This window comes from Bombina bombina, chromosome 5 (assembly GCF_027579735.1).
Source record: "Bombina bombina isolate aBomBom1 chromosome 5, aBomBom1.pri, whole genome shotgun sequence".
NCBI lineage: Eukaryota > Metazoa > Chordata > Amphibia > Anura > Bombinatoridae > Bombina > Bombina bombina.
The window spans coordinates 15419446-15441651 of NC_069503.1; the positions used below are offsets into that span (position 1 = coordinate 15419446).

Consider the following 22206-nt stretch of genomic DNA (forward strand, 5'->3'; position numbering starts at 1 on the left):
TTAGTGCCACCAATCATATTTCTATTAACAGTATTGAAAAAATTGTAAATCATCACTTTTTTGACTGTGAATCTGAAGTCTACCAGTGCCCTTGAATTGCATTTTCCTCCTGCCTGCCAGCCTGTGTGCCAGGCCGACTTGCCAACTAGTTACACCATTCATATTTGTTGTCACAGTATTGTTAATTTTTAAAATAAAAAATTGTTAAATTATGATTCTGAATCATCAGTTTGCTCGTGCCATTGAATTGCACTTTCCTCCTGCCTGCCAGCCTGTGTGCCAGGCCCAACTAGCCAATTAGTGCCACCAATCATATTTCTATTAACAGTATTGAAAAAATTGTAAATCATCACTTTTTTGACTGTGAATCTGCAGTCTACCAGTGCCCTTGAATTGCATTTTCCTCCTGCCTGCCAGCCTGTGTGCCAGGCCGACTTGCCAACTAGTTACACCATTCATATTTGTTGTCACAGTATTGTTCATTTTTAAAATAAAAAATTGTTAAATTGTGATTCTGAATCATCAGTTTGCTCGTGCCATTGAATTGCACTTTCCTCCTGCCTGCCAGCCTGTGTGCCAGGCCCAACTAGCCAATTAGTGCCACCAAGCATATTTCTTGTAACAGTATTGAAAAAATTGTAAATTATCACTTTTTTGACTGTGAATCTGCAGTCTACTAGTGCCCTTGATTTGCATTTTCCTCCTGCCTGCCAGCCTGTGTGCCAGGCCGACTTGCCAACTAGTTACACCAATCATATTTGTTGTAACAGTATTGTTAATATTTAAAATTAAAAATTGTTAGATTGTGATTGTGAATCATCATTTTGCTCGTGCCATTGAATTGCACTTTCCTCCTGCCTGCCAGCCTGTGTGCTAGGCCCAACTAGCCAATTAGTGCCACCAATCATATTTCTTGTAACAGTATTGAAAAAATTGTAAATCATCACTTTTTTGACTGTGAATCTGCAGTCTACTAGTGCCCTTGAATTGCATTTTCCTCCTGCCTGCCAGCCTGTGTGCCAGGCCGACTTGTCAACTAGTTACACCAATCATATTTGTTGTCACAGTATTGTTAATATTTAAAATTAAAAATTGTTAGATTGTGATTGTGAATCATCAGTTTGCTTGTGCCATTGAATTGCACTTTCCTCCTGCCTGCCAGCCTGTGTGCCAGGCCGACTTGCCAACTAGTTACACCAATCATATTTGTTGTAACAGTATTGTTAATATTTAAAATTAAAAATTGTTAGATTTTGATTGTGAATCAACAGTTTGCTCGTGCCATTGAATTGCACTTTCCTCCTGCCTGCCAGCCTGTGTGCCAGGCCCAACTAGCCAATTAGTTCCACCAATCATATTTCTTGTAACAGTATTGAAAAAATTGTAAATCATCACTTTTTTTAGTGTGAATCTGCAGTCTACTAGTGCCCTTGAATTGCATTTTCCTCCTTCCTGCCAGCCTGTGTGCAAGGCCGACTTGCCAACTAGTTACACCAATCATATTTGTTGTAACAGTATTGTTAATATTTAAAATTAAAAATTGTTAGATTGTGATTGTAAATCATCAGTTTGCTCGTGCCATTGAATTGCACTTTCCTCCTGCCTGCCAGCCAGTGTGCCAGGGCCAACTAGCCAATTAGTGCCACCAATCATATTTCTATTAAAACAATATTGAAAAAATGGTAAATCATCACTTTTTTTACTGTGAATCTGCAGTCTACCAGTGCCCTTGAATTGCATTTTCCTCCTGTCTGCCAGCCTGTGTGCCAGGCCGACTTGCCAACTAGTTACACCAATCATATTTGTTGTAACAGTATTGTTAATATTTAAAATTAAAAATTGTTAGATTGTGATTGTGAATCATCAGTTTGCTTGTGCCAATGAATTGCACTTTCCTCCTGCCTGCCAGCCTGTGTGCCAGGCCCAACTAGCCAATTAGTGCCACCAATCATATTTCTTGTAACAGTATTGAAAAAATTGTAAATCATCACTTTTTTGACTGTGAATCTGCAGTCTACTAGTGCCCTTGAATTGCATTTTCCTCCTGCCTGCCAGCCTGTGTGCCAGGCCGACTTGCCAACTAGTTACACCAATCATATTTGTTGTCACAGTATTGTTAATATTTAAAATTAAAAATTGTTAGATTGTAAATGTGAATCATCAGTTTGCTCGTGCCATTGAATTGCACTTTGCTCCTGCCTGCCAGCCTGTGTGCCAGGCCCACTAGCCAACTACTGCCACCAATCATAACAGTATTGAAAAAAAATTAAATCATAACTTTTTGGACTGTGAATCTTCAGTCTCCTAGTGAAGATTCAGTTGCCTGCCTGCCAGCGTGTGTGCCAGGCCCACTTGCCGTTTCCAACTAGTGCCACCAATCATATTTGTTCTAACAGTATTGTCAATTTTTGGTAAAAACATTTTTTGGACTAAGAAGCATGACTCAGCTAGTTTAATCTAATTGCAGTTGCCTTTCTCCCAGCGTGTGTGCCAGACAGGCCCATTTGCCAACTAGTGCCAACAATCATATTTGTTGTCACAGTACTTCTAATATTTAAAAAATAAACATTTTTGACTTTGAAACATCAGTCTTTTTGTTTGTTGTCAGTCTCACAGCGTATACTGTGCCCACTTGCCCAGTGCCACCACTCATAATTTGTGCAGAGGCAGGCCACCCCGTAGGTTCCGTGGTCATGGTGCTGTGCCTTTAGACCATACAAATATGCATATTGTGCAGACGCCGGGTGCCAGGGGGGATGCGAAAAGTTCTGAGGAGGACCTAGTTGAATGGCTAACACAGGACACCCAATCTTCTACAGCTTCCGCTCCTAGTCCTCCTAACCTTGACGCACCATCCACCTCCAGCTGTGCTTTGGGCACGTCTCAAGTGACCAGTGCCACTCACCCGCCTGTCGCCACCCCCAACACTAGCACCACAGCCGCTTCACTTGATCTTTCACAGGAGTTATTGACACATCAGTTGGAAGAAATGAGTGATGCGCAACCATCATTGACAGAGGATGTAGATAACAGTGATATGTCTCAGTCAGGCAGCATTACAGACATGGAGGTACGGTGTGATGATGATGATGATGTTGTACCCGCTGCTGCTTCCTTTCTTGATGTGTCAGATACAAGTGAAGCGGTTGATGATGATGTGTCAGTGGATGTCACGTGGGTGCCTGCTAGAAAAGAAAAAGAAGAGGGGGAAAGTTCAGATGGGGAGACAGAGAGGAGGAGGAAGAGACGAGTTGGAAGCAGGGGGAGGTCGTTGCAAGGAGCTAGTGGCACATTCAGACAGCATGCATCGGCACCCGGGGTTAGCCAGACAGCACGCCGACGCCCATCAACGCATGCTGTTGCCACCACCAGAATGCCGTCATCGCAGAGCTCAGCAGTGTGGCATTTTTGTGTGTGTCTGCCTCTGACAACAGTGATGCCATTTGCCACCTGTGCCAAAAGAAACTGAGTCGTGGGAAGTCCAACACCCACCTAGGTACAACTGCTTTGCGAAGGCACATGGTCTCCCATCACAAACGCCGATGGGAAGAACACATGAGTAGAAGCAGCACACAAACTGAAAGCCACCCTCCTCCTCCTGCTCCAGCATCTTCAGCCACGTCAACCACTGCTGTCCTCCTTGACCCCTCTCAACCATCCTCCACTGAGTCTCTCTTACATTCCTGGTCATCTGCCCACAGTCAGCTGTCTGTCAAGGACATGTTTGAGCATAAGAAGCCAATTTCTCAAAGTCACCCCCTTGCCCGGCGTCTGACAGCTGGCTTGTCTGAACTCTTAGCCCGCCAGCTTTTACCATACAAGCTGGTGGAGTCTGATGCTTTCAAAAAATTTGTATCTATTGGGACACCGCAGTGGAAGGTACCTGGCAGAAATTTCTTTTCACAAAAGGCAATCCCAAACCTGTAATCTGTTGTTCGAAAGGAAGTTATGGCATGTCTGTCACACAGTGTTGGGGCAAGGGTCCATATGACCACGGATAGCTGGTCTGCAAAACATGGTCAGGGCAGGTATATCACCTACACTGCGCATTGGGTAAACCTGCTGACGTCTGACAAGCATGGAATGCGTGGCTCTGCAGAAGAGTTGGTGACACCGCCACAACTTGCAGGCAGGCCTGCTGCTACCTCCTCTACTCCTCCTACTCCATCTTCTTCCATAACCTCTTCCATAACCTCTTCCTCGGATGAGTCCTCTTCTGCTTCTGCGTCTTGCTCTACATCAATGGCACCCCCCCAGCTCCCCAGGTACTATTCCACATCCCTGGTACAGCAGTGTCACGCCGTCTTGGGGTTGACTTGCCTGAAAGCGGAGAGTCACACTGCACCAGCACTCCTGACCACCCTGAACGCACAGGTGGATCAGTGGCTGACTCCGCACAAACTGGAGATTGGCAAGGTTGTTTCTGACAATGGAAGTAATTTGGTGTCGGCATTGAAATTGGGCAAGTTGACACATGTGCTGTGCATGGCACATCTGTGTAATCTGATTGTACAACGATTTGTCCATAAGTTCCCAGGCTTACAGGATGTCCTGAAGCAAGCCAGGAAGGTGTGTGGCCATTTCCGGCGTTCCTACACGGCCATGGCGCACTTGTCCGATATCCAGTGTCGAAACAACCTGCCATTGAGGCGCTTGATTTGCGACAGCCCGACACTGTGGAATTCAACACTCCTAATGTTTGACCCCCTGCTCCAACAAGAAAAAGCTGTTAATGAGTTTTGTATGACCGGGGTGCTAGGACAGCCTCTGGGGAGCTGGGGATTTTTTTGCCAAATTACTGGACGCTCATGCGCAATGCCTGTAGGCTCATGCTTCCTTTTGAGGAGGTGACAAACCTTGTCAGTCGCACCGAAGGCACCATCAGCGACATCATACCATTTGTTTTCTTCCTGGAGCGTGCCCTGCGAAGAGTGCTGGATCAGGCCGTAGATGAGCGTGAAGAGGAAGAGTTGTGGTGTCCATCACCCCCACAAACAGCCTTATCAGCATCGCTTGCTGGACCTGCGGCAACGCAGGAAGAGGATTGTGAGGAAGAGGAGTCAGAGGAGGAATGTGGCTTTGAGGAGGAGGAGGAAGACCGAGCACAACAGGCATCCCAGGGTGCTCGTTGTTGTCACCTTTCTGGTACCCGTGGTGTTGTACGTGGCTGGGGGGAAGAAGATACCCTCAGTGAGATCAGTGAGGACAAGGAACGGGACATGATTAGCTCTGCATCCAACCTTGTTCAAATGGGTTCTTTCATGCTGTCGTGCCTGTTGAGGGAACCTCGTGTAAAAAAGCTGAAGGAGAATGACCTGTACTGGGTGTCCACGCTCTTAGACCCCCGGTATAAGCATAAAGTGCCTGAAATGTTACCAAATTCCCGCAAGTCGGAAAGGATGGAGCATTTTAAAAATAAATTCAAAAATATGCTTTACACAGCGTATAAGGGTGATGTCACAGCACAACGGGAATGTAACAGGGGAAGAGATGACAGTAATCCTCCTCCTCCTCCCACGACCACGGCGGCTAGGACAGGACGCTTTCCTGACATCTTGTTGATGGAGGACATGCGTACCTTTTTAACTCCCATGCATCGCCAGAGCCTTTCGGGATCCAGCCTCAGAGAAAGACTCAACCGAAAGGTAGCAGACTACCTAGCATTAACTGCGGATCTCGACACTCTGAGGAGCGATGGACCCCTTGACTACTGGGTGTGCAGGCTTGACCTGTGGCCTGAGCTATCCCAATTTGCAATGGAACTTCTGGCCTGCCCTGCTTCAAGTGTCCTGTCCGAAAGGACCTTCAGTGCAGCAGGAGGTTTTGTCACTGAGAAGAGAAGTCGCCTAGGTCAAAAAAGCCTTGACTATCTTACCTTTATTAAAATGAATGAGGGATGGATCCCGAAGGGACTGACATTGGGCGATACATTTGAGTAAAAAAGGCCTGATGATGAGATGAGCTGGCTTGGGCTACAACTGGTACACACGCTGGCTTTTTTTTTCTTATAATGCAGAATGACTTGCGTGACTTATCCGCCAACAACTAGTGTTCAAGACGCAAGGTTTTAGGGCACTTTCTAACTGTTTTACAAACATCAATTTTTCTGGCCGCTGCTACAGCAGCGGCTACAACAATACCCAATTTTTCATTCATTTGTACATGCCTAATGTTTCTGTTCTCTGCTGCCGCTCTGAGAGTACAAAACTCAAAGGAAAAAATAAGGCACATAACAGTGATTAAACTGTTAAGAATAGTACAACTTAACACACCACTCATATCTGGTGGACCATTAAATTGCACGCGCAGTGCCCCAAATTCGAAGGAGGAGGCCTGACAAAGCATCTTTATCTGTCTCTTGGTTGCTCTAAATTATCTCCGGGTTCCATCTATGCCATACCTGTACTCTATTGTGCAAAAGGGTGGCATATGTGGTGTTTCATGCTGTTGTGCCTGTTGAGGGTCGTGGCCCATGGTATAAAAAGGCTGAAGGAGAACGACCTGTAATGGGTGTCCAAGCACATTTTTTGTAAAATGTTCCCGGTTCCTCTCAATTATCTCCGGGTTCCTAAAATCAATGCCATACCTGTACTCGATTGTGCAAAAGGATGGCATATGTCCTCTTTCCTGCTGTTGTTTCTGTTGAGGGTCCTGGACCCTCTTATAAAAAGGCTGAAGGAGAACAACGTGTACTGGGTGTCCAATCATTTTTTTTTTGTTCAATTTCCCGGTTCCTAAAAATTATCTCCGGGTTTCTAAAATCAATGCCGTACCTGTACTCTATTGTTCAAAAGGATGCAAAATGTCCGCTTTCCAGCTGTTGTTTCTGTTGAGGGTCCTGTACCCTCTTATAAAAAGGTTGAAGTACAAAGAAGTGTACTGGGTGTCCAATCATTTATTTGGTTCAATTTCCCGGTTGTAACAAATTATCTCAGGGTTTCTAAAATCAATGCCTTACCTGTAATCTATTGTTCAAAAGGATGCCATATGTCCTCGTTCCTGCTGTTGTTTCGGTTGAGGGTCCTGGACCCTCTTATAAAAAGGCCTAAGGAGAAAGAAGTGTACTGGGTGTCCAATCAATGATTTTTTCTATTTCCCGTTTAATAAAAAATATCTCTGGGTTTCTAAAATCAATGCTGTACCTGTACTCTATTGTTAAAAAGGATGCCATATGTCCTCTTTCCTGCTGTTGTTTTTGTTGAGGGTCCGGGACCCTCTCATAAAAAGGCTGAAGTAGGAAGAAGTGTACTGGGCGAGCAATCATTTTTTTGGTTCAATTTCCCGGTTGCAACAAATTATATCCGGGTTTCTAAAATCAATGCCTTACCTGTACTCTATTTTTCAAAAGGATGCCATATGTCCTCTTTCCTGCTGTTGTTTCTGTTGAGGGTCCTGGACCCTCTTATAAAAAGGCCTAAGGATAAAGAAGTGTACTGGGTGTCCAATCAATGTTTTTTTTTCTATTTCCCGTTTCATAAAAATGATTTCTGGGTTTCTAAAATCAATGCTTTACCTGTACTCTATTTTTCAAAAGGATGCCATATGTCCTCTTTCCTGCTGCTGTTTCGGTTGAGGGTTCTGGACCCTCTTATAAAAAGGCCTAAGGATAAAGAAGTGTACTGGGTGTCCAATCAATGTTTTTTTCTATTTCCCGTTTCATAAAAATTATCTCTTGGTTTCTAAAATCAATGCCTTACCTGTAATCTATTGTTCAAAAGGATGCCATATGTCCTCTTTCCTGCTGTTGTTTTGTTTGAGGGTCCTGGACCCTCTTATAAAAAGGCCTAAGGATAAAGAAGTGTACTGGGTGTCCAATCAATGATTTTGGTTCAATTTCCCAGTTGCAACAAATTATCTCCGGGTTTCTAAAATCAATGCCTTACTTGTAATCTATTGTTCAAAAGGATGCCATATGTCCTCTTTCCTGCTGTTGTTTCTGTTGAGGGTCCTGGACCCTCTTATAAAAAGGCCTAAGGAGAAAGAAGTGTACTGGGTGTCCAATCAATGTTTTTTTCTGTTTCCCATTTCCTAAAAATTATCTCTGGGTTTCTAAAATCAATGCTGTACCTGTACTCTATTGTTCAAAAGGATGCCATATGTCCTCTTTCCTGCTGTTGTTTCTGTTGAGGGTCCTGGAGCCTCTTATAAAAAGGCTGAAGTAGAAAGAAGTGTACTGGGTGTCCAATCAATGATTTTGGATCAATTTCCCGGTTTCAACAAATTATCTCCGGGTTTCTAAAATCAATGCCTTACCTGTAATCTATTGTTCAAAAGGATGCCATATGTCCTCTTTCCTGCTGTTGTTTCTGTTGAGGGTCCTGGACCCTCTTATAAAAAGGCCGAAGGAGAAAGAAGTGTACTGGGTGTCCAATCAATGTTTTTTTCTATTTCCTGTTTCCAAAAAATTATCTCCGGGTTTCTAAAATCAATGCCTTAACTGTAATCTATTGTTCAAAAGGATGCCATATGTCCTTTTTCCTGCTGTTGTTTTTGTTGAGGGCCCGGGACCCTCTTATAAAATGGTAGAAGGTGAACGACCTGTACTGTACTGGGTGTCCAAGCATGGTTTTTAGTTCAATTTCCCGGTTCATAAACATTATCTCTGGGTTTCTAAAATCAATGCCTTACCTGTAATCTATTGTTCAAAAGGATGCCATATGTCCTCTTTCCTGCTGTTGTTTCTGTTGAGGGTCCTGGACCCTCTTATAAAAGGCAGAAAGAGAAAGAAGTGTACTGGGTGTCCAATCAATGTTTTTTTCTATTTCCTGTTTCCTAAAAATTATCTCTGGGTTTCTAAAATCAATGGCTTACCTGTAATCTATTGTTCAAAAGGATGCCATATGTCCTTTTTCCTGCTGTTGTTTTTGTTGAGGGTCCGGGACCCTCTTATAAAATGGTCGAAGGCGAACGACCTGTACTGTACTGGGTGTCCAAGCATGGTTTTTAGTTCAATTTCACGGTTCCTAAAAATTATCTCTGTGTTCCTAAAATCAATGCCATACCTGTACTCTATTGTTCAAAAGGATGGCATAGGTGGTGTTTCCTGCTGTTGTGGCTGTTGAGGTTCGTGGGCCATCGTATAAAACGGCTGAAGGAGAACGACCTGTACTGCCTTGCTGCTCCTTTTAGGCAGGCTATCTCTTTGCATACATGCCCACAGACTCTGTAACGGATGCCTCTTTTAGGGAGAGGTGCAGCCATAATGCAGGGTCAGAACCTCTGCCTGCAACTGTTATACTCGATTTTGCGAAAGGAAGTAACCTTACCATGGTTCCCTGACCGCACGTCTTGTTGTTATATTTTGTTGAGGGTAATCATGATGGCTATGTAGACCACCCCCGAGAGGCCTGGATGTAACAGGGATTAAAGTGCTAAGAATAGTACTAATTTACACAACCGAGTTAGCCATGTGTCTTAGTCCAAGACCGCATGCCTTTTTTTTTGGATTGGTGCGGCTAATCATGCAGGCCATATAAACCTCCCACCATTCGGTGTTGTAACAGGTATTAACCTCTTAAAGACATATGACGGAATTTTTCCGTCATAAAACAATTGAGCAAACTGAAAGCTGTGTCCTTAAAGGGTTAAACTAATAAGAACAGTACTACCAAAATAAAGCCAATTAACAGGCTTTGAAGAGCCAAGGTTTTATTGTTGTACTATGTTAGGCTAAACATGATGGCCATGTAGACCACCCCCGAGAGGCCTGGAAGTAACAGGGATGAAAGTACTAAGAATAGAACTACTTTAAACAACCGAGTTAGTCATGGGTCTTAGTCCAAGACCGCATGGCTTTTTTTGGGTTGGGTGCGGCTAATCATGCAGGCCATATAGACCTGCCACCATTCGGTGTTGTATCAGGTATTAAACTAATAAGAACAGTACAACCAAAATACAGCCAATTAACGGGCTATCAAGAGCCAAGGTTTTATTGTTGTATTTTGTTAGGATAATCATGATGGCCATGTAGACCACCCCCGAGAGGCCTTGAAGTAACAGGGATGAAAGTGCTAAGAATAGTACTACTTTTTAAACAACCGAGTTAGCCATGGGTCTTAGTCCAAGACCGCATGGCTTTTTTTTTGGGTTGGGTGTGGCTAATCATGCAGGCCATATAGACCTCCCACCATTCGGTGTTGTAACAGGCATTAAACTAATAACAACAGTACTAATTAACACAACCTAGTTACCATGGGTCCCAGAACATATGTTTTATTATTATATTTTGTAAGGGTAATCATGCAGGCCATATAGACCTCCCCCGATAGGGTGAGTAACAGGTTTTGAAATGCTAAGAACAGTACTACTTAACACAAACTTACCATGGGTCCCAGAGCATATGTCTTATTATTATATTTTGTTAGGGTAATCATGCAGGCCATATAGACCTCCCCCGATAGGGTGAGTAACAGGTATTAAAATGCTAAGAAGAGTACTACTTAACACAACCTAGTTACCATGGGTCCCAGACCGCATGTCTTGTTATTATATTTTGTAAGGGTAATCATGCAGGCCATATAGACCTCCCCCGATAGGGTGAGTAACAGGTATTAAAATGCTAAGAACAGTACTACTTAACACAACGTTACCATGGGTTCCAGAACCAGAGCTGATGTCTTATTATTATATTTTGTATGGGTAATCATGCAGGCCGTATAGACCTCCCCCGATAGGGGGAGTTACAGAGATTAAAGTGCTAAGAATAGTACTACTTAAAACACAACCTAGTTACCATGGGTCTCAGAACGCATGTCTTATTATTATATTTTGTCAGGGTAATCAGGCAGGCCATCTAGACCTCCCCCGATAGGGGGGGTAACAGGGATTAAAGTGCTAAGAAAAGTACTAATTAACACAAGCTAGTTACCATGGGTCCAACACCGCGTGTCTTGTTGTTATACTTTGTCAGGGTAATCATGCAGGCCATATAGACCTCCCACGATAGGGGGAGTTAAAGGGCTGAAAGTGCTAAGAATAGTACTACTTAACACAACCTAGTTACCATGGGTCCATGACCGCATGTTTTCTTATTATACTTTGTCAGGGTAATCATGCAGGCCATATAGACCTCCCTTGATAGGGGGAGTAACAGGGATTACAGTTCTAAGAATAGTACTACTTAACACAACCTAGTTACCATGGGTCCCAGACCAGATGTTTTGTTGTTATACTTTGTCAGGGTAATCATGCAGGCCATATAGAACTCCACCGAAAGGGGGAGTAAGAGGGATTAAAGTGCTAAGAAAATTTTTACTTAACACAACCGAATTACCATGGGTCCCAGACCGCGTGTCTTGTTGTTATACTTTGTCATGGTAATCATACACGCCATATACACCTCCACTGATAGGAGGAGTTACAGGGCTGAAAGTGCTAAGAATAGTACTACTTAACACAACCTAGTTACCATGGGTCCAAGACCGCATGTTTAATTATTATACTTTGTCAGGGTAATTATATAACTAACAAATCTATCTATTTCTCTTCTATCGATTCTATCTAACTATCAATCTATGTATATCTATCTATCTTCTGTCCGGGATGTTTTGAGACAGCCACTTGTGTTTTTGACAAATTTGAAGTAGGAGGACAGACCAATCATCTTCTTCCATCTCCCGGTTCCAAAAATGAAGGCCATATAGACCTCCCCCGATAGGGGGAGTAACAGGTTGTAGTAAACTGCTAAGAATAGTACTACTTAACACACCACGGGTCACAGACCGCATGTCGTATTGTTATACTCTGTCAGGGAAATTATATATATTTCAAATATATTTATTTATCTATCAAATAGATCGAACTATCAAACATATCTATCAAATGTAGATTGCATCTATTGATCAATGTAATTCGGATCAATAAAATATATATTACATATTTTGGTTGATGTAATTCGTATCTATCAAATGTATATTGCATCTTTGATTCGATAACATTCGTATCTATCAAATGTATATTGCATCTATTGAGCTATGTACAGTGTATCTATCATATGTATATTGCATCTATTGAGCTATGTAATCTATGTATCTATTTATCAAATCTATCTATCTCGTGGTTGTGCAAATGGACTGTTTGCGATTGTTTGCGGTGCGTTACACTTGGAGTTTGGTCTGTCACTGTGAAGCGGCCGTAACCCTTACACTACCTGATAGATACAACATCATACCTGATGTTTTAAAGCACGTTATTCCAAACAATTTAGGAATGTTAGTTGATTTAGGCCCTTTATGGATTAAAACCAGACTCTGCATCAACTATGTAATTTTCCATGGGAGTTTTGCCATGGATCCCCCTCCGGCATGCCACAGTCCAGGTGTTAGCCCCCTTGAAACAACTTTTCCATCACTATTGTGGCCAGAAAGAGTCCCTGTGGGTTTTAAAATTCGCCTGCCTATTGAAGTCAATGGCGGTTCGCGCAGTTCGCGGGTTCGCGAACAATACAAGTTCGAGTCCGCCGTTCGCGAACCAAAATTTTTAAGTTCGCGACATCACTAGTGTGCATGTCTCTGTCTATTACTGCCTGTGAGGCCTATTTATCATATATCTGTCGGACCTGATCCGCAAGACATCGCTGAATGCGGAGAGCAATACGCTCTCCTTATTCACCATTGCACCAGCAGCTCACAAGAGCTGCTGGTGCAATACCGTCCACTGCAGACTCGCGGCCAATGGGCCGCCAGCAGGGGGGTGTTAATCAACCCAATCGTACTCGATCGGGTTGAATTGCAGCGATCTCTGTCCGCCTGCTCAGAGAAGGCGGACAGGGTTATGGAGCAGTGGTCTTTGTGACCGCTGCTCCATAACTTGTGTTTCTGGCGAGTCTGAAGACTCGCCTGAAACACGGGCCGTCAAACTCCATTCGGAGCTTGATAGATAGGCCCCAGAGTGTGAATGTCACTGTCTATTACTGCCTGTAAGTGTATGTTTCTGTCTGTTACTACCTGTGTGTGCACGTCACTGTCTATTACTGCCTGTAAATGTATGTTTCTGTCTGTTACTACCTGTGTGTGCACGTCACTGTCTATTACTGCCTGTAAGTGTATGTTTCTGTCTGTTACTACCTGTGTGTGCACGTCACTGTCTATTACTGCCTGTAAGTGTATGTTTCTGTCTGTTACTACCTGTGTGTGCACGTCACTGTCTATTACTGCCTGTAAGTGTATGTTTCTGTCTGTTACTACCTGTGTGTGCACGTCACTGTCTATTACTGCCTGTAAGTGTATGTTTCTGTCTGTTACTACCCGTGTGTGCACGTCACTGTCTATTACTGCCTGTAAGTGTATGTTTCTGTCTGTTACTACCCGTGTGTGCACGTCACTGTCTATTACTGCCTGTAAGTGTATGTTTCTGTCTGTTACTACCTGTGTGTGCACGTCACTGTCTATTACTGCCTGTAAGTGTATGTTTCTGTCTGTTACTACCCGTGTGTGCACGTCACTGTCTATTACTGCCTGTAAGTGTATGTTTCTGTCTGTTACTACCTGTGTGTGCACGTCACTGTCTATTACTGCCTGTAAGTGTATGTTTCTGTCTGTTACTACCTGTGTGTGCACGTCACTATCTATTACTGCCTGTAAGTGTATGTTTCTGTCTGTTACTACCTGTGTGTGCACGTCACTGTCTATTACTGCCTGTAAGTGTATGTTTCTGTCTGCTACTACCTGTGTGTGCACGTCACTGTCTATTACTGCCTGTAAGTGTATGTTTCTGTCTGTTACTACCTGTGTGTGCACGTCACTGTCTATTACTGCCTGTAAGTGTATGTTTCTGTCTGTTACTACCTGTGTGTGCACGTCACTGTCTATTACTGCCTGTAAGTGTATGTTTCTGTCTGTTACTACCCGTGTGTGCACGTCACTGTCTATTACTGCCTGTAAGTGTATGTTTCTGTCTGCTACTACCCGTGTGTGCACGTCACTGTCTATTACTGCCTGTAAGTGTATGTTTCTGTCTGTTACTACCTGTGTGTGCACGTCACTGTCTATTACTGCCTGTAAGTGTATGTTTCTGTCTGTTACTACCTGTGTGTGCACGTCACTGTCTATTACTGCCTGTAAGTGTATGTTTCTGTCTGTTACTACCCGTGTGTGCACGTCACTGTCTATTACTGCCTGTAAGTGTATGTTTCTGTCTGTTACTACCTGTGTGTGCACGTCACTGTCTATTACTGCCTGTAAGTGTATGTTTCTGTCTGTCACTACCTGTGTGTGCACGTCACTGTCTATTACTGCCTGTAAGTGTATGTTTCTGTCTGTTACTACCTGTGTGTGCACGTCACTGTCTATTACTGCCTGTAAGCGTATGTTTCTGTCTGTTACTACCCGTGTGTGCTTGCCTCTGTCTATTACTGCCTGTGTGTGAATGTCTGTCTATCACTGTCTATGAGTGCATATCTCTGTCTATTACTGTCTGTGATTTCATGTCTCTGTCTATTACTGTCTGTGTGTGCATATCTCTGTCTATTACTGTCTGTAGGTGCATATCTCTGTCTATTACTGTCTGTGAGTGCATATCTCTGTCTATCACTGTCTATGAGTGCATATCTCTGTCTATTACTGTCTGTGATTTCATGTCTCTGTCTATTACTGTCTGTGTGTGCACGTCTCTGTCTATTACTGTCTGTAGGTGCATATCTCTGTTACTGTCTGCAATTTAATATCTCTGTCTATTACTGTCTGTATTTGCATATCTCTGTCTGTCACTGCCTGTGTGTGCATGTCGGTCTATTACTGTCTGTGAGTGCACTTCTCTGTATATTACTGTCTGAGTGCATATCTCGGTCTATTACTACCTGTGTGTGCACATCACTGTCTATTACTGTCTGTGAGTGCACGTCTCTGTCTATAACTGTCTTTGAGTGCATGTCTCTGTCTATTACTGTCTGTGAGTGCATGTCTCTGTATATTACTGTCTGTGAGTGCATGTCTTAGTATATTACTGCCTGTGTGTGAATGTCTGTCTATTACTGCCTGTGTGTGCATGTCTCTGTGTATTACTGTCTGTGAGTGAACGTCTCTGTCTATTAATGTCTGTGTGTGCATGTCTCTATTACTGCCTGTGTACACGTCTGTCTATTACTGTCTGTGTGTGCACGTCTCTGTTACTGCCTGTGTGTGCATGTCACATCTCTGTCTATTATTGTCTGTGTGTGCATGTCTCTGTCTATTACTGCCTGTGTGTGCATGTCTCTGTCTATTACTGTCTGTGAGTGCACGTCTGTCTATTACTGCCTGTGTGTGCACGTCTTTGTCAGTGTCTCTGTGTGCATGTCTCTGTCTATTACTGCCTGTGTATATTTGAAAAATAAACGGCTATTACAGTTTATCAAATTAGGGAAGCCTACCACCCAACTCAATAATAAATTAATTTCACTTACCTAACATTTCCCTCATCTAACTCTGTATTAACATCCTTCTCAATCTTGCAGTCCTCACCTCCTGTTTCTCAACCTCCTACCCTTCTAGATTGTAAGTTCCCACGGGAATAGGGCCCTCAATCCCTCCTGTATGTGTTTGTAAATTTTGTCCTGTATCTTACAAGTCTTGTATTGTTTTATTTAAATGAATTGTATCCATGGCCAGCGCTGCGGAATATGTTGGCGCTTAATAAATAAAGTATAATAATAATAATAATTATTATTTATGTGCATAAATCTCATAGACTTTAATAGTGAATTTTGTAAAAAAAAAAAAATTGTTATAACTTTTCTAAATAGTTGTAATAGACCCCTAAATATGTTACAAATACAACCAGTGACTTATTGCAATCCATTAGAAAATCTTACCTGATGACTTTTTTGCAAAGTTCAACTTTATAGTTTATTGGAAGTTTTTTAGATACATTTTGGATAAGAAATTAAAGGGATTAATATGGATTAAACAAAGAAATATGCATAGCTATAAGAAATGTATAAATATAATGGCAATTAGTAAAAGATATAATGATATTTTTAGATAATATCAATATATTTGGAAAAACATTGTAGTGGAAAAACGACATATTTAAACAGATAGGAAAGTCAAATTTTTTTGTAATTCAGGATACACCAAAAAATGTTAAGATAATTATATTGTTCTTGTTCTCTTGGTATCCATTGTTAAAAAGCATATGTGCATATCCTTAGCAAAAGCAATGCACTAGGAGCTAACTGGTGGTTGACCGCAACACACATTTGTCTCTTGTCATTTGCTCACCAGATGTGTTGAGCTAGTTCCCAGTAGTGCACTGCTGCTTTGGAGCTGACCTCTTAATGACAGAGTGACATGCAAGGTCTAGGAGGGGGACTTTAGAATTTGTGAGGGGGCACATTTTGGAATTTTGCCCTAGGAGCCAGATTCTCTAGAAATTGCCCTGCATTGCCTTCTGACTATTCTCCTGCTTAACCCCTTGATTTCATTGAAAGATTTGACTGACTGTTACTGGACCTTGCTTTTTAAGCAACCATTCTCCTGCCTTATTCCTTTGTTACTGTGAAAGATATGCCTCTTGTCTGTTGCTGCATTCTGCTTTGCCAAGGGATCATTCTCAGCTTAACCCTTTTGATCCCAAAGGATTCAACTGTCTGTTTCCTTTGCCCAGTACACTATCTGGTGAGCATTCCTATAGCTTTATTCATAGTATTGTTGTATGTTCCTGATTCCTACTCAGTCCTGCAATCTTCTCTGCTGTGGTGATTTCTGAGCTACCTCATTCCTCTAATCTGCTTATTTAAGTTCTGGGATTTTTCCTTATCTTTCCACTTGATGCTGGGATAAGAAGACTACTGGCCAGGATTGATCTGATAAGGAAATATCCTATAAACATTACAGACTCATTGCTGGTCAGTTCAGTACTCTCCAGTGCTTTATCTTAAACCATTTCTGGGGGCTTTTTGACATGTGCTTTGGGTCATTGTCCTGCTGCAAGACTCATGACCTCTGACGGAGACCCAACTTTCTGACACTGGGTCCTACATTGCATCACAGAATTCTTGACATCCAGTGCCTGAAGCAGCAAAGCAACCCCAAAACATCAGTGAATCTCCATGATGTTTGACTGTAGGGATTATATTTTTTCTTTAAAAGCCTCATTTTTTTTCCTGAAAACAGTAGAATGATGGGCTTTACCAAAAAGCTGTAATTTTGTTTTGTCTGTCCATTGGACATTCTCCTTAAATAATTTTGTCTTCCTCAGGTAAGTTTTGTCAAACTCCAATCAGGCTTTTTTATCTTTGTGTCAGCAGTGGGGTCCTCCTGGGTCTCCTACCATAGCGTCCATTTTCATTTAGATTGCGACGTATAGTGCGAGCTGACACATTTGTACCCTGTATCTGAAAGTCAGCTTGAATTTGTCTGGAAGTTTATCAAGGTTCTTTATCCACCTTTCGAACTATCCTTTGTTGCAATCTTTGATCAACTTTTGTCTTTCGCCCACGCCCAGGGAGATTAGCTACAGTGCCATGGGCTGTAAACTTCTTGACAATGTTGCTCACAGTGGACACAGGAACATTAAGATCTCTGGAGATGGACTTCTAACCTTGAGATTGTCTATGCTTTTTCACAATTTGTGTTCTCAAATCCTCAGACAATTCTTTGCTGCTCTTTCTCTTCTCCATGCTCAGTGTGGCACACAGAGACACACAACAGAAAGGTTGAGTCAATTTTTCTTCATTTTAACTGGTTGCCGGTGTGATTTCTATATTGTCAGCACCTGTTAATTGATACAGGTGAGTTTAATTAAAAATTACCGAAGCATCACAAACTTGGAATGCAATTATTTCTTACAATTTTGAGAATGTGCCAATAATTTTGTCCAGTCCATTTTTTGAGTTTTGCGTGGAATGTGTCAGATTTGGCTTTCTTTCTCCACTTTTTTGTGTCATACAAAAACAAATAAAAGAAATAAACAAAATAATGCCTCAACATTTGTAATTGCAACAATTTTCTGGGCGAAGTGGTGCATTATCTGACAGAAATGCAGAGATGCCAATATTTTTCGCCATGAATATATACAGTATATATATATTTTTTTTATGATATTTAGTAAGCAATTATTTATATTGTAACAGTATAAGGTCTGGAAGCCATTTATTTGTTGGTGTTTGGATCATGGTTTCTTCTGGCATCATTTTAGAATCCCTAGGATTCTGAAGTTTTTACAGGATGGTTTGAATGCCAGCTCTTTGAAGGGGAAGATTTCTGTTTTTTCAGTTTGTATCATACAGTAGGAAGATTGCTAATCTTCCTGATATTCATCTTTTTTTCCATGCTTTGGTTCGTATAGAACCTGCAATCAAGCCAAGTTTACCTCCTTGGAATTTTAACTTGGTGTTAAGAGTTTTGTAGCCTCCTCCTTTTGAACATATGCATGAAGGTAGACATTAAACTGCTTTATTGGAAAGTGTTGTTACTTTTGGCTATTTCTTCTGCTAGAAAAAAAAAAAATCTTATGATCCTCCTTATGTGATTTTCCATCAGGATAAGGCTGTTCTACAAACTAATAATGTTTCTTCAGACAACTTTAGCAGAAAAAATATTCCCTAATTCTAAAAATGCTTCAGAAAGATCTTTGCATAATTTGGATGTTGTTAGGGCATTGAAATATTACATTGATGCTACTAAGACTTTTAGACAATCTTCTAGTTTGTTCATTCACTTTTCTGGTTCCAAAAAAGACAGAAAGTTTCTGCTGTTTCTTTGACTTCTTGGTTGAAACTGTTGATTCACAAGGCTTACTTGGAGGCAGGTGAGCCTCCACTGTAACAGATTACTGCTTATTATACTAGGTCAGCTGCTACTTCATGCGTCTTTAAGAATGAGAGTATGAGACCTCAGTTGATCAAATTTGCAAGGCAGCTACTTGGTTTTCTTTGCATACTTTTACACAATTCTACCATTTTTATATTTTTGTTTCTTATGAGGCAGCTTTTGGTAGAAAGGTGTTTCAGGCAGTTGTCTCAGATTGATTTTTTGCCTGCTTAATTTATTTCTTAAGTGCATATGATAGAAAACATATTTAATGGTTACCTGATAAATTATTTTCTTTCATGGTGGTTAGAATCACCAAGACCCCACCCTATGTTTTTCAGGATTTATTTCTTTAACATATCTTTTTTTTTTTTTTTTTTTTCCTGCTCCTTTTTTGTCTCTTGATCCATTTTCTTACCTCACTTTGCTTGGCTATACTTTAGACTGAGATATGTGTGTGGAGTTTTATATAGGGCTCTTGGGGTTTGGGAGTCTTTGCCTCCACTTAGTGGTAGAGAAGAGTAATTCCCAGGAGTAAGGATCATGGACTCTCATCACCCTGAAATAAATTAATTTATCAGGTAAGCATAAAATATGTTTTTTGCAAGTACGTGTATATTGCAAAAATGCTTCTAATGAAAACTGAAACTCACCCGTGTTTGTTTTTTAGGACTTAGTGAGACTAGTGATGTTCTAAATGAAGAGAGGACATGTCCTACAAGCCCACCTGAAGCAATAGAAGTTACTGCTGGATCATCCACACTTACATTACAATGGAAGGAACCTGCAGTCATTGAAGCTGGAGTCACAGTAGCAGATTATGTAGTTGAATATAAACAGGATGTTGATAATGGACAACAGGGTTGGCTTGAAAAAAAAATAGGAAAGAAAGAAGAAAAATATGTTATTGAGGGACTTATACCAATGACACCTTACCTAATTCGTGTGTCAGCTGAATGTGGGAACGATGGGCTCAGCCCTCCAAGTCAGGAAATAAAGGTTTCAACACTAAAAGAGAATATTAAACATGTACTCCTTAAGGAAAGTAAGTGTTTGTCAAAAGATGGAAAACCTTCTGTATATCAGATATCAACAAATCTATGTGAATTGGGTTATCGACAATACAGCTTAGGAAAAGTAAATGATCATGTGCCAAATAAAGTGATATTATTAATAGGTGCAACAGGTACAGGAAAGACAACACTGATCAATGGAATGGCCAACTACATCCTGGGAGTAGATCGTGAAGACGACTTTAGATATAAACTTGTACATGAGGAAACAGATCAGTCTCAAGCTCACAGCCAAACCTCTCTGGTCACAGCGTATCAGATGAATTATGAAGATGGATACAACATTCCCTTCACCCTCACCTTGATAGACACTCCAGGTTTTGGAGACACTCGAGGTATAGAACATGACAAAAAGATCACAGAAGCCATCCATGCATTCTTTACAACTGACAGCAACATTGACCAGATTGATGCCGTGTGCTTTGTAGTTCAGGCTTCTTTGGCTCGTTTAACACACACACAAAAATATATTTTTAATTCAGTGTTTTCTATTTTTGGAAAGGATATCAAGGACAATATACTGATTCTTATAAATTTCTCAGATGGAGAGAGACCCCCAGTACTGGAGGCTATAAAAACTGCTGACATCCCCTACTCTAAGGACAGCAATCGGGACCCTGTTCACTTCAAGTTTAATAATTCAGCTCTGTTTGCTAATAATCAGACAAGTAACATGAGTTTTAATCAGATGTTCTGGGACATGGGCAAACACAGTATGAAAACATTCTTTACATCATTAGAGCAAATGCAGACTAAAAGTCTTAAACTGACTAAGGAAGTTCTTAAAGAAAGGAAGGAGCTTGAGGTCACCCTACAGGCTTTACACCCACAGATCAAGGCTGGGCTTGTAAAACTGGATGAAATCAGGAAAATAAAGGTAGCCTTACAGCAGAACAGAGATCTAATGGAAGCCAATAAGAATTTTGAGTTTGAGGTAACAGTAACTATACCAGTAAAGGAAGACATAACTGGTAATTTTATAACTAACTGCCAGCAATGTCACTTCACCTGTCACTATCCTTGTATGATTGCTGATGACAGCCAGAAACATGGATGTGCAGCTATAACTAATGGGAAATGTAGAGTTTGTCCTAATAAATGTATCTGGTCGGTTCATTTTAACCAAAAGTATAAGTGGAATTATGAGGAGAAAAAGGAGACAAGAAATTATGAAGATATAAAAAAGAATTATGAAAAAGCTTCTGGAGAGGTCATGACAGCAGAAAATGTATTTTCAGAGCTACATAATGACTATTGTGGTGTGAGACAAGCGGTGCTGAATCTGATAAATAAATCTTCACAGAGCCTGAAACGTCTCCGTGAAATTGCCTTGAGACCTGATCCAATGAAAACCACAGAATACATTGACCTGATGATAAAGTCTGAGCAGCAGGAAGCTAAACCAGGTCATCAGGAAAGGATCCAGTCTCTGAGTGATGTCAGAGAGACAGCCAAGATAATAGAGAAGATTGAGAGAGGTGAACAATTACTGCCAGAGGAAGAGGAACATCACAATAAAAGTAAACGGCGACAATTTAGCAATAATTGCAAAATTGCATAGACTTGTTCAAACCTTTATTTAAATAAAATCAGATCAATGAAAGTCATTATTTCAGGAGCTACATTAATTGTGCCCCCTAGGTATAAAGAAACTGATAACCGGGGGTATAAAATGTATATAGCTTTACCGCAAGCATTTTAGTCTGTAACACAAGGTCCATTCCGCAATCAAAAAATTACGTTTGAGTGCAGGATTTTCCATAGCGCCATATTACGAGTTGTGCAGTGAGGCTAAAATGCTTGCGTTACAGCCTATACCAAAACGATTCATTCCGAAATCTGAAAGCAGTAGTTATGGATTTTGCAAAACAAAAATGTTTCACAAAACTCATAACTAAAATGTTACAAAGTACACAAACACCCATAAACTACCTATTAACCCCTAAACCGCCGCCCTCCGGCATTGCAAACACTATATTAAAGTTATTAACCCCTAATCTGCTGCCAACCCACATCACAACTATTAAATAAACCTATAACCCGTAATCCGCCGGCCCTCCACATTGCCAACACTATAATAAAGTATTAACCCCTAAACCCTCAGCCCCCCACATTGTAACTAATAAATTAAACCTATTAACCCCTAAACCGCAGGCCCTCCACATCGCAAAACCCTAAATTAAACTATTAACCCCTAAACCTAACAACCCCCTAACTTTAAATGAAAATTTCAATATAACTATCTTTAAATAAATAAAAAGTTACCTGTAAAATAAAAAAGTAAGATTAAACTATAAATTAATTTAACATAACTATTCTAATAAAATAAAAAATACCAATTAAAAAACCTAAATTACATGATTAAAAAATCTAACATTACCAAAATAATTATAAACCTAAATTCC

At 41.2% G+C, this 22206-nt stretch overlaps 1 protein-coding gene across 1 annotated transcript in view; it reads left to right on the forward strand.

Annotated features, from left to right (window-relative positions):
* Nucleotides 1-22005, forward strand: part of LOC128661234 (uncharacterized) — an 87705-nt gene extending 65700 nt beyond the window's left edge. The window contains exon 3 of the mRNA XM_053715514.1: nt 19399-22005. Coding sequence (XP_053571489.1) covers nt 19399-21362 — 1964 coding nt within the window. The 3' untranslated portion in view covers nt 21363-22005. The remainder of the gene's footprint in view (nt 1-19398) is intronic.
* Nucleotides 22006-22206: the final 201 nt, after the last annotated feature.